This window comes from Telmatherina bonti (genome assembly GCF_933228915.1).
Source record: "Telmatherina bonti genome assembly, chromosome: 21".
In the NCBI taxonomy this organism is placed as follows: Eukaryota; Metazoa; Chordata; class Actinopteri; order Atheriniformes; family Telmatherinidae; genus Telmatherina; species Telmatherina bonti.
In genome coordinates this window covers 8,721,111-8,735,069 of record NC_136630.1, presented here as the reverse complement: position 1 = coordinate 8,735,069, position 13,959 = coordinate 8,721,111, and the positions used below count along the sequence as shown (strand labels likewise).

Sequence of the window (13,959 nt, the reverse complement as noted above, 5' to 3'; positions counted from 1 at the left end):
AACACCAAATATAAAAAGTCTGAACCACTTAAAATGTGAATAAAACAGGATGTAATGATTTATAAATCTTCATTCACTCATTCATGTTTTATTCTCTTTCATCCAGTTAGGGGTTGCAGGCAAGAAGGAGTCTATCCCAGCAATCATCAGGTTAAAAAAAAGAAAATACATTCAGATACTGAAATTGAGACATTTTTCTATTTCATTTCAATCATTGGTTTAGTTGAATTTCTTGGCAGCAACATGTTTTAAACAAGTTGGAACAAAGGTTGGAAAAGTAAGTGATGGTGCTGCATATAACCATCTGGAGGAACATGTTGCAGCTGATTAAGTTAACTTGAAACATGTCATTAACATGACTTAGTGTAAAAAAGAGAACCTCAGAGAGGTAGAGTCTCTCAAAAGTAAAGTTCCAAGGACTGAAAATTTAGTATTTAAATAAAAGTCAGTGAAATCTTAGAATAATATTGGTAATGCAAAAATAACAAATGCATAGAACGTTTCATAATCCGCAGCACATAATATCAAAAGATTCCAAGATATATCTGTTTGCAAAGTACAAAACAATCAGAATTATATATCTGTCATATCTAGTCCTTCAGGTGACACTATTATAACAACAGGCATGAGAGATCCTGCGCTCTATACTTCCAGAAATCCTCCTCTGGTAAGAAATGTTCTGTTCCATCCACAAACAGATTAAATCTGTGTGAGAACAGGATCCACAAACACACTTGTGTTCTCTGGACAAAGCTCATCTGTCATAGACCGAACAACTGTTCACTGATCAGATTAATCAAATCGGACGTTCTTCTTGTAAAACATTATGCATCCCGCGCCTGAAGAGGTAGGAACCATCTGATTTGCAGCAAAGCCTGCACCTCTGATGATATGGGACATGAGTGCCTTTCCAGCTGGAAGTATTCTTATTTGAAAAAGCACTATCAATGCTCAGAAGACACAGAATGACACATTTCTCTCCCAAAGGTCCAGCAATGAGTCGCCTTAGTGACCAGGTATTTTCAGAGGGTTGTGAAAAGAAGAATGGATTCTGAAAGGTCGGTAAACATCTTTTATATGTGTTGCTGTCATCAAATTCAAAATGAGCTGACATTTTTTAAGATATATGCAACTTGAAAATTAATATATTTTCTATGTTCTGACTTGAATAAAGCGTTTATTGAGATTTGCAAGTCGTTAAACTGAATCTTTATTAAAGTTTTCCTTAAACATCTCTTTGTAAATAACTGAACATGTAGCTGTATCTTAAGACTATATATTTTTATAAGACTTCTTTTTCAATGTTATTATGAAATGTCTGTTAAAGTTCTTTGCATTCATATGAAAACTTCTGAATCAATCGCTGTAGTTCAGCAGAGGTAAGTCATATTCATTGTAACGTGTGTGTGTGTGTGTGTGTGTTTGTGTGTCTGCGAAGTAAAAGTGAGTCTTGCACTCAGCTTTCTGCAGTACATGTGGGGCAAGGACAAGCCAGAACAGGCAAACTACCTCTTTAAAACACCTGCAGCTACATTAATTCCACCCACACACAGACTTCCAACGCCATCTCAGCAGCATCGCCACCCCTCAGAACTCACATTTCTTATTTAGCAATAAAAACTGATATGCATTTAGTTTGGATAATTAATATTGTTGGCCCTCTAACGACATGATAATTATTTATTGAAGAAAAGGAAAACTTCAGTTTCAGTTCCATCTTGTCATAAAATCCTGCAGACGTGCTGCGACTCTGAACTGGATTAAATGGTGAATGAATGGACGGATGTTTGTGAAAACATCACTTGTAATTTGTAAATTTAAAACTTTTAAATGAGAAATAACATTTTTGTAATATGTATCGTAACAGTATATGTACCTTTTAAAAACTGTTTCCCAGCAGAATTCAAATTCATATAAGATGCCTTAAACTTAACTTAATCCAAGGAATAATCATGTATTTGATGATTATATATAAGTAATCTACAAATTCCAAGTCCGATTTAAAAATTCCCATTGTCCCATGGCATAAATTTTTCTAAATAAACACTATTTTAACCTTAGCAAAGTTTTAAAGATGTCCTTAAAATAAGTAGATCAATTATAGAGAAAGGAATTTTCTGTATATACACAGCAGGTTAATCTTCTGGTGAATATACAGTGCTCCACATTTAATTATTTCTTTTTCTCTTTTGCTACTGTTATCTTGGTCTCAACCAAGTTTCACAGAAAAAAAAACTTTGTATAATCCTGCAAACAGAAAAACTAAATGTTAAAACAGCAGGAATATTAGCTCCTTAAAGTATGAACGTTGTAGTATTTTACATACTAAATATGCGCACACATAACTTCTTCCAAGTGGCATAAATGACACATGGAGCTTTGGAGTGGCAGCTTTCTTAGCAGAAAAGAAAAGACAGGCCAGAAGTCAAAAGGTGGAGTCTCTCATTGTGGTCCCTGTGAAGTCTTTGTTTGTGGTGCAGCACTTTTCACTGGAGACGCTTAATCACAAAGCCTTCTCAGAGGCCAAACATATGAGTCCAGTGAGGGTGAATCACAAGCCAGAGTCAGTGACAATGATCTCCAGCCTTTCCTCTGTCTTTAGCTCACATTGTGTCTGGAAACAGGGCTCAACGTGACTCAGCAGCTAAAGCTGTTTATGAAACCAGTCTTGCTAAAAGTGCTTCACAGCTGAAGAAAAAGTTATGCTGTGGGGCCTTTTCTCGTGACGAGCAAAGCCTACACTTGACAGGAGTTCAGGGCAGCTTCTGCTGGAGTGCTTATGTTCAGAGGAAGCAACACTGCATTCTGAACTTCAAGGCCACCATATTTAACCACTACTGAGAGATTATAATATCATAAATGACATGTTGAGAGCTGTAATAGTTGCATTTTAAGTTTCTGCAACTCTGAGCTCCTGAAATATTAAACTAACTGAAAAGCAATGGCGGGTGAAGGAATTTGAGTGTGCCACCTTCTGGACAGATGTTTCTCACATCTGTGTTAAATAGAAAAACAAACATTTGGTGTGTGTGAAGAGCAAGCCCTAAGTACCTCTCAGCAAACTGTGTAACACAGAGAAAATGTCAAAAAGGTTGGAAAGCGCACACTCTCCTGCAAATATTTACATAATAGAAATGTTTTGAGGATCTTCCTTATTTGCCCCATAATTATTCCTATTTAAAAAAAAAAAAATACTTTTTTCATGTTTTTAACTCATCCTTAAATGTTTTTCTAGTTGCATTTTGGCAATGTATGTTGCATAAAAACTTCCTTTTTATGTGTTTCTGTTTAGATGAAACAATCTCATCAGTTTATCTGCGCAATCCGACCATTCCTCTTACAGGGAGTTAGAAATTCAAGATATACATATAAACTGAAATAAGAAATGGAAATTAAACAAACTGAGTTTATCTTAAACATGTGCTGAAGAATTGTTTCTGTTTTAGATGAGCAGCACGCCCACATGAGAGCCCCCTCTAGCGCATGCCGTCTTAACCAGTAGGCTCCCCCAGTTTACCTCACCATGAAACACAAAGCAGAAAGAGCAGCAGTGACGCATGCGGATGCATTAGTGCGATGAAGATGAGAAGACGAAGGCTTGTTTCAAGAAAAAGTTGGGGGGGGTGGGGGGGTGAAATATGAAACTGCTTCATTTCTAAAGTGATCAAGGAGTAGCTTCAATCACAAGAGTGTGTGAATCTAAAAGAGGATTTATTTGCTTTAATAATGTTTCACATTAACATGTTTTGGCTCTTTCTCTCACCCCCGTACTGTCAGTGATGAGTTAAAGCCAGAGATTGTTTTCCTCAGGAACACTAAGTAGTATAAACTATGATCAGATAAATCAGGACTTCATGGTTTACCAGCTGAGGATTACTTTTGTTTCAGCATGTCCCTTTCTCTTTCACGATACTCTCATCATACAAACTCCAACAGGCAGAATAATTAACAAGTGAATATGTAGAGCAGCTTTACAGGAAATATTGCAAAGAGCTGAAAGACACACATCACTATAGATTTTATAATGGGAAAAGTTCCCAGTTGCTTTCATTGCCTGTTTGCCATTCAGTTTGAATATTGTGGATTTAATGCCCTTAAACTGGCGATCATTTCCATGTCTTTGCATGATTATGATTGAGGTTTTTACAAATTTCAGACCAACAAATTCATTAGTTTTGAAGCAATATGATAGTATGAAGCAGTTATTTCTGAACCCCTAAATACATGTATAAAAAATAATTGTTTTATGAGTTTAAGATAAGAAGTTCATATGTATCAAAGTGCAGCTGATGTTCAGAAATTGTTGCTAATCTAATGTGTTATGAATGTCTAAATTCTTACAAATAGTAGAAAAATGCTGAGTAAATATGAATGAGAAAGCTTTTTTTTAAGTGTTTTAACAGTAACTGTGTTTAATTCTGTTGGTCTGAACTCCAAAATACACACGTCAAGTGGTCCTGTATCAGGCTGCAGAGGAATTTGAAGGCAGAGGAAAGTGAATTAGGGGGAAGCTGCCATTTTTTTCTTGAATTTTTCCATTTAACTTACCAAAAAGCTGGTCTCAGGCTTTACACCCATATTGAGCCAGTGGTCTGTAGAATCAAGTCAAAACAGCCATTCAGAAATTGGTGTTTTGTGTTGAATGTGTAAACCCACAGATCTACTTTTAGTTTTTCTTTTTAGTCATCATTGGATCAAATCACATAAAAAAGATGCTTAAATATAAGCAACCTTTAAAGCAGCTGGTGTTGTCTTTTATCAGTTACATATGCCTGTGAGCTCCGTCTGATCCTGTGTGCTATCTTCAGACCGGGCCTTTGTCTCATCTCGGACGTCTGAAAGTTTCTAATGAGGGACCTCAGATTAGTAGCAGCTGTGGCTGTTGGCTGGGCTCAAGCTGTGGGAGGCAGCAGCAGGCCAGCGGGGAGGAGCTCCAACATCTGGAAAAGAAGGAAAGCTGGCTGAAGCACAGATACAAGAACCCAGCAACATGAATACTCGCTGAGCCAATCCTGCTGCTACAGTGTTTGCAAGTTTACTTCATGTAAAAAAGAGAAAAAAAAGAACAAAATCTCTGGGATGCCGTTGTTGTCAGCAGTGGATTGCAGCTTCTGTATGGTTAACTTTACTCAGTAATTTCCATAGCAGGCTAGAGAGTTAGAAAAAGTGGTGAAGACAGTGGAAAGAGTGGACTACTTTTGTTAGGCTACAACCCTCTGGGCCTCTCCTAATGTAGGAGCGTGTCTACACATGTGGGAGCTGCCTGCAAGCGGAAAAAAGAAGAAGGGGGTTGAGGCAGTACTAATGCTGGTCAAGAAACACTGAAATTCCTCCTCAGATTTGATCATTTTTAGCATAGACTGCTTACCGTTTTCTTGTGTGTACTTACTCTGTTACATGAAAACAACAAAGGCATCATAGATTTGGAAATTAATGCAGCATCATTATCTTTAAAGGTGGCTTTCCTCTAATTTGGCTTCAAAATTTACCACCACAAGGGGGCAGAGTTTCCTCCTTTCAGATGTATTTTCTTGATCAAGACTAATTTTCATAAATGTATTTTGGGTTTTTTTTTTACCTCTAACCATAAAGTTCTGACAGATAATAAGAAATAAGCAATCAAATAAATAAATGAATAAACCCACTAAACTAGAAGAAATTTGGACCTTCTCATGTTTTGTTTTTTTTCTTTGCATAATATATCTGACAATTATATTTTTGAGAATCACTGCATGGAAACTTGACCCAAATCCACTAGTTTCACACTTCTAACACATGCTTTATAAATATTAAACTATTAAAGAAATATTCTGGATCACATTGCAGCATGGATGTTCTATGACTGAGAATATGTAGGGATAAATAAAGAACTGTCTATACAAAAACAAATCATTCACATAAACCGCTATAAATCATTTTTATATGATTAGACTGAAAGATTTGCTCATTTCCCTCGTTTTTTCCAAGTAGCTGTTAGCCTAACTTTTAATTATTTTCCATCTTCTTGAACTCACCGCTTTGACTGCCATCTGTTACAGATTAGACACCAACTACTCATAAATGCGCTGTGACACTATGACTATTAACACCCCTTCTAACCATCAGATATATCTTTTTCATTGCCTAAAACAAAGTTTGGGTGAATTGGTTAGCAGCAGGCTAATGCTAATGGTGCACTGGGGTTCCCCTGATTTTCCATGCACCATTACACTTTGATAAACACAAAACACCTTTGCACATGAAGGTATACTGTCAGAAAAAGAGTCCTATGGCATCAGATGAAAGAAGGGTTCTATAAACAAATCAACGAGGATGTTGTTTTACTATAGGTCTATGAAAATTTATGTCCCACATGTCCATTTTCTTGTGTTATTTACATGGATCACTGATGGTGGCTCTCCAAGCAGACTGGAAGAAAAGGAAGTGAGAATCCCACATCCATTTTTTCCTTTGAGTTGCAGTGAATACTTAAATTCTCAAGGTGGCAGATAATGTTATTGGCTAAACATACAATTGCCCAAAACTGATGTTTTCATCCAATTTACTCATTTTTTTAATGTAAAATTTATGTCCTATGATATTTTTTATGTCACTACCATCACAAAAGTGCACACGACTTGGTAAAGCCAGTAAGCTCCATCCTGTTTCAACCATGCAGCTGGATCTATGATCTCTCAGTAGTTAAAATATGTTAGGCTAAACCAAGAGACCAACTGGCAGACTGACTCACACAGCCACGTCACTTAAAGCAAAAGGATAGGTGTAACTTTATTTCTAAAGTCTGAATGTGGCCAAACTGAGTTTAAGTTGGTCTCTGAGTCAGCCAGTCTGCAGCATAGGAAAGTAAGAGTTACTTAAATGTTTATTTCTGCAGTGGAAATGCTCTTTATATCCCATTGTAATTATATGTTTTGGTCTACTGAATATCCAGCCACTCAGTCAGTATAATTAACTCCTCCTTCCCATCTTAAAAAACTATTCCTTGAACTTTTCTTAGTTTTAGCTTTTTATATTGTCAAATGATTTAAAGGTGGTAAAAAAAAAAAAAAAAAAAGGCAACTTGTACATTCTCAGGTGCAGTAAGCGCTTTCTCTGGATTTTTACACCAGAGGGATGGTTGTTAACAGAGCAGGAGAGGTACTGGAATCCCAGCGTCTGCATGGACAGAGGGTTCATTCTTCTCCTCTGGTCCCCCTGTTCATCCCCTACAGACCTCAATTTGTCAGCCAATATGCCCACCGTTTACCAAGGAAATGTTCACTTAGTGCAGGAAATCCGAGGTTTCACCCTACATGTTTGATTTCAGCAGTTACCCAAACAACATCAGGGTTATAACCTGGGTCAAAACAACATAGGAGGGAACTAAAAACCCCAGGAGAGCTTTGAAACCTCAGCTCACCTAAAAGATGTTTATTCTTAGCACACTTTTGATACATTAATAGTTTATTACTGAGAATATGTGATATTCACATGAAGTTGGCTGCATTTTGGGTAAAATTTCTCATTAAAATGTTAAAAATAAAAAAAACTTTAGAAAACTATAAGGTACTTTTTTCTGCAATGACTCAGAGATTTGTTTGACTTTCAGCGAAAGCAAGCTATTCTGCAAACATAAGGCAGCGTTCCTTTGTTTGATAAGGTTTATTGAAAATATGCAAAAAATAAAAACGTAAACATGTTTTTTTTTTTTTTGTGATGCAACACCAAAAAGACAGTAAATCTGTATACCACTGCAGCATTTTGATTCTGTTAGCATTACCCTCCTCATGCAGGTAAAACAAACATAATAAAACACAGTTTACAACCTTTTTCCTCAATATATCTGACAAAGAAGCTCAAAATGCCTTCAAAAGCTAAACAATGATATTAAACATGACAGAAATAAAGCCAGAAAATAAAATGGTTGTTCAGCAGTGGGTACAGCAATAAGAAGTGATCATAGTAGTTTTCTAGTTCAGCTGATACACTGTGGATAACAATAAAAACGAGTGACCAGCACCAACATTCCCACTAAAACCATTCCCATATGTGCAAGTAGTTCCTGTTTGTGTGAACTAAATGTAGTTCAATGTGAAGATTTGTCCATCTCACTTTAAAGAAATACTATTACCGAACTGAGCTAATTTTCAGCATTTTTACAGGTTAATAAATTCATTTACACAAAGACAGTAATGATAATGCAAAACAGAGCAAGAGCTTGCAAGATAGTGAATGAAATTATGTGCTTTTGTAAAAAAGTTAAGTAAAAACACTGACTTTTTATGAATAATAACTAGTTTCAGTTGTAAACTGTTCAGAACTTGTTGAACTTCACCTGCCAACATGAACAAACATAATTGATTTTCCATCTGTATCATAATAAGCTTGACAAAAGTATGTGCAGACTTTATAAAACTGGAGTTTTTCGAGGCATTCTGCAACGTTTTTATGCAGTTTCATTTGTGCTCTGCAGGGGAAGCAGACATAATGCCGTCACTGCAGCTTCTTCTTCGCCAGCTGGGCCAGCTCTCGAGCTTTCTTCCTCTTCAGCTTCTTCTTAAGGAGGAGCAAATCGATATAGACAATGTGATCTAACACTGTGGAGGCACAGAGAAGCCCACCGTGCAGAGCGCCCGCAATTCCACAGCTGAACACATCTTGGCCTGAAACACACACACACACAAAAGCTTGGTCACTTTCCCACAGCAAACATGGACAACACTGTTTGTTTTGGAGAAAAATATTTTTCTGCACATAAGTTTAGTTTATTAGTTTATTTGTCTGGGACCATGTTTTTTAAAAAAAACATAGCCTTACACCAGATTTAGCCTTAGCTAAGTGGGGAAGACTTGTTGAGAAATTTCTGCAATTTCACTCATTAACACTTTTTTTTTTGTCTTGTCCAGCATTTAAGCAGGCAAATTAGATTTGCTGGATGCTGTGTTCTGCTGGGAAAATTTACTTTGCCAATGGAAGCATCATAGATATAATGCCCCCCTTGATATTCTGGATTGTAATTTTATTTTTCTGTTTATTTTGCATATTTGTTTGTATTACAAAGTTCGTACTGCTGGACCGGACTGGAGAGGCAGAAGAGGGACAGAGAAAGAGAATCTATAAGAAGAGAAAACAGAAAACACCTTGTAGAGAGAACACATAATTTCTTCGTACCTGAAATGTAGAGGTTTTTGACGGGCGTGTTGCACCTGTTCCTGGCCACAGCCTCAGCATAGAAACGCTCCAGATTGTGTTCAGCAGAGTACATGGCTCCACGCTGAGCTCCAAGGTAGTACATGTTGGTCAGTGGAGTAGCCACATCCTGGAAAACCAGCTAAAAAAAGAAATCAGAGAGAAATATTCAGCTTTAATAGCTCATTTAAAGATATTTTAAATTGGACGGAAAACATGCACAAATGGGTGATTTAAAAGAAAACAACAGATCAAACCTTGTTTCTGATTTTAGGAAATAAAGTGCAAGCCCAGTCAAAGAGGTTCTTTGCAAATCTCATTTTGTAGTTGTGATATTCGTCACCCCTTTTGCGCACAGTTGTGTCCTTCCACTCCTCAAACCACTCATAGTTGACCATTGTCAGTATTGTCATGCAGGATTTTCCTGAGAGCACAAAACACAACATATAAAACCTGTTCGTTGTTTGTTCTATCTCCAGTTTAAATGTACAGTAATTCTTTCAGCAGACAGAAGTAAGTGCTTGTGTGTACCAGGGTGTCGTATTTTGGCCTCAGGGTCTTTAGCAGATGGCATTGTGATGAACATCATGGGGATGTTATCTGGTGCTTCTTCTTTGCTTAAAGCAAAAAACTCATCCATCCTTAATATTAGAAACAGCAAGAACACTTTCATTTGAGACGTAGAAAAAGAAGTCCAACACTGTGAAATTATGTCATTATAATTAGATAAAGTGTGTGTCTTTATGTAAACTGTCAAATGTGACATATGTCAGCCTTCTTGACTGCAGGGTCAGTCAGAACAATTGGTTTGTCATCTTATCCGATAGCACCCCCTTGTGGCTGTAAAAGCTATTCACTATTTACTTTTCTCTGTTTACTCACGACTTGTCCATGTCGTTGTTCTTGAACAGCCAGAAGTTGGTGGACTCAAGGCCAAGCTCCTCCTCAGTTCCATCAAAACCAGAAAAGACCAAAAATGATCCTCTTCCATGTTTCATCATGTTCAGTCTCTCCTGAATACCTGCAAAATTTAAGCTTGTTAACAAACTGTAATGTCTTTATTGGCTACATTTACCTAAAAGTAATGTTAGCTCCTCACCATGTTTCACTTGAATCTCTGGTGGGAGAAGTTTTTGGAAGGTAGTGAAAATGCCGCAGTTTGAAACGACCACTGGAGCGTGAACTTCCACTTCTTCCTGACCTTTTCTCACCTTCACACCTGCCACACGTCACAAACTCTCAGCTTGACATCATCTCTACCTCCATCAGGTGAAAAGTTAGGCACTTCTTACCATACGCTGCTCCCTTCTCATTAACCAGGATTTGGGATACTGGGGCTCTGACCAGGCAGTTCCCGCCATGTTTCTGAATGGTACGGATGATGTGGAAAGCAATCTCGCTAGCACCACCTTTGGGATAGTACGCCCCTCGTTTGTAGTGGTGGATGAGGAGGGCATTGATCAGAATGCTGGAGTCCTTCGGAGGCACACCTACATGTAATCAAAATGATACTTTAAAACCCATCAATGAAAACTAAACAAGAGATTTTAGGGCGTTTCTTTACAAATCCAATGTAGTCAGGTGTTCTTTGGGTAAAGTAAGCTCCTGAATCAGTCATCTCATAAGGTAGGGGTGGGAAAATTGAAAAATTGGCATTTTTTGCTTCACAATTTTAAAATCTTTTTTTTTTTTCTTTGTTAAATTATCTTTTTGTTTTCAAGTAAATAAAAATAATCCACTATGAAATTTTTATAGTTTGTTTTTTTTCTTTCAATCTTTTTACATTATAGCAGCATACTGATGGTCTGGCTACTGTGTTGTTTTTTCCTAATTGAAATCAAGTAAAATAAAATAACAAGCAAAAAAAAAGTTTTATACATTTTTTTGTTTGTTTTTAATTTACAAAAACCTGCAATACCAATTGTGAGAATCAAAATTTTAATCGAATCGGCACCCAAGACATCGGAATCAAATCGAAGCGGGAGAGAAGCATATCATCACAACCCTATGTCCCACCGTAGAAAAGGTATGAAAAGATGACTTGGAGATCCTTGTTTTTGGTCAGTGTGTTCACCAAGTCAGTAGCGCAAGTCCCGGAGAGGCGGAAGACTGGAGAGACAAGGTTTGCAATGCCAGACTTGAGAAGAAACAAAGCCACCCACTGGGGGATCAGCTTCAGAGTCGCCAAATAGTGAGTCTTCTTAGCCGAGACCTGGACATGGAGGATTTACAAGGGTTTTGGATTGTAGGACGGATGAGATACCTTTGTTGCTTTGTTGTCTAGAAATTGTTACCTTCATGATTTTGAAGAATGTTTCAATGGCCTCTGTGTCATTAGGGAACTGCTTCATCAGGTGAGCCTTCATCTGGGTTTTACCAGAGAAAACCGTGTACTCTCGTTTTTCATCGCCCAGGCCAATCTGGATGGTGTCAAAATGCTGATTTAGCTCATGAAATTCCAGCTGGCCCTCAGACAGCTGGTCAAAGGCAATTCGTAGCAGACTGTTCTCATGGACCTGACCGATGTAGTGAAGACCTGAAGACAAAGCAGTAATTAACAGTGACGTGGTGTCAATATTCACAAAACTCATAAAAACACCTTTAGAAAAACAAACATTGCACACTGGAAAAAAGGAAGTGAACGGATGAGTCATGGAAGAAAGAAGCCTTCTTACCAACATCAAACTCAAAGCCTTTTTCTATGTAGGTGTGGCAGCAGCCTCCAGCTTGGTCATGCTGTTCCAGGATCAGCACTTTCTTTCCTGCCTTAGCCAGCGTGGCGCCGGCGGTCAGACCACCAATCCCGCTGCCGATGACGATGACATCCAGGTTCTTTGGCACTTTGTCAACGCTGAACCCTAAACAGCAGCATTCAGAGCAGACGTTAGCATGATCACCTTTATTGTTCTAGTTCATCCAGTTATCATTAAACAATGTTGGATGTTATCAAGAGCTGAAATTAAATTAAAATTTGGGTTGAAACAATGTCTCGTTCTATTCCATTTTATGTCACTTCACTTCATTGAAGTGTGTTACATAAATGTGTTATACAATGCAGTCTGAAGGTTGCACTGCACACCTTTCCTGCCATAAAGTCTGAACTTAAACGTAGCTCTGTACTCTGTCTGCAATAAACAGCTGATTAGCCATCTTTCACAAGCTCCTCGTGATAACCTAATTTAGATTAAACACACATGAAAACGATCACTGTATCTGATTTTAGAGCATCAGCAGTAATCAGCAATTATGATTCTCATGTAGGACAATATGACAGGATGTATTCTTATAAAATAGATCCTGCTTTCATTTGTGTTCATTAGTTTAATGGCCTGTCACAGATTTATACGCTGAATCAGCCCCCTGATGTCAAGTTAGAGTAACATAAAATACAAAGTGCTTGACAAGAGTCAATGCATAAAAATAAGAGAAACTCATGAATAGCAGATTTAAACAGGTGTTTTTTTAAGTGGCTTTTTAATACAGCCATAAGAGTGGATGAATCTCAGGTCCAGAGAAATGAGTTCCTCATAAATATAACATTGAATAGCTACCTTTTAAGAAGTGCTTGAATAATAACAAATTTATGAACTCAAATCACCAGATTTACAACCAGATTTGAGTTTTACGTAAGCTTAGAAAATATAAGAAAAACGACCAATAAGTCCTAGAATTTCAAAACAGAGTGTAATGATCAGAAAAGAGAAGAAGGACTTAATGATAATGCTCATAAAAAAACTGAGGAAGAACTTTAGCTTGTCAAGGTTTTTCTTTTTATCATATTTTTATTTTCACCAGCTGACATTGGATGAAAAGTGCAACTGTGCAAACAATGACCTTCCAGCCGATGACCCTGATTTTGGGCACGCTGATTAAACAGGAACAGATAAAGTTAATGGCTGATGTTATGACTGATGCCTGTTATTTCCAGGAAGTTGATGAAAATCCCAGCATTTTATATAAAAGTGATTTTGTCAAAAAATGAGACGAGAAGATTGTAATAACTACATTTATTAATTATCATGTTCATTTTATTTTTGCTGTTGGGGTTCTGTCCCAGTTTTTTTTTTTTTTTTTTTACCTTACTAGTTAACCGAGGTACATAATCCAGGTGCCATAAAGCAAAAGTCCTGCCATGTTTTTGATCTACCTGTGCATTTAGAACAGGTGTTTTCACTAACAGGCTCATCTACCTTGCTAAGATAATTAAATTCAGCTGGTTTAGTGACTGGTAGGAACAGCTGCCAGACAGGACTTTTACTGGTATCTGGATCATACACCTCTGCCAGTTAGTCATATTTGTGTTACAACAGTGATCCTCAATCCTGGTCCTCCAGAACTGATGTCCCGCACATTTTCCAAGTGTCCCTGCATGCAAAACACCCGATTCAAAACACTGCATACTTTGCAGATTTATGCAGCACTTGTTTGCTGAGTTTGAGTCAGGTGTGTTGTAGCAGAGACACTTGGAAAACCTGCAGAACACTGGTCCTAAGGGACCAGGACTGAGCATCCCTGTTTTAGAGGCATGTCATGGAATCAAAAGAGTTGACGGTTTTCCCCATCTAGCTGCAATCCAGACTCATCTGAAGCATCAATGCAGCTGATCATCCTGATCCAACATGCATTCATTTTACCTTGCTTGATGACTTTGTCCCGCTTCTTCTGATCAAACTCACGGGGTCCTGGAGGTCTCACTGATTCCAGAGAGAAAGGGCTTGGTTTCCCAAACAGGTACCAGTATGTCCCACCGGCCCAAATAACCAGCCAGACTAAGAAAATCAGGAGCCACAT

At 37.7% G+C, this 13,959-nt stretch overlaps 1 protein-coding gene across 1 annotated transcript; it reads right to left on the bottom strand.

Annotated features, from left to right (window-relative positions):
• Nucleotides 1-8,472: 8,472 nt before the first annotated feature.
• Nucleotides 8,473-13,959, bottom strand: LOC306771749 (inactive all-trans-retinol 13,14-reductase; the record flags this gene model as incomplete). The annotated part of the gene is made up of 11 exons (XM_079261045.1): nt 8,473-8,642; nt 9,151-9,310; nt 9,426-9,592; nt 9,700-9,809; nt 10,051-10,189; nt 10,268-10,387; nt 10,461-10,658; nt 11,185-11,380; nt 11,463-11,704; nt 11,844-12,026; nt 13,803-13,959. The coding sequence occupies 11 exons, from the start codon at nt 13,957-13,959 to the stop codon at nt 8,473-8,475; spliced, it is 1,842 nt and encodes a 613-aa protein (XP_079117171.1).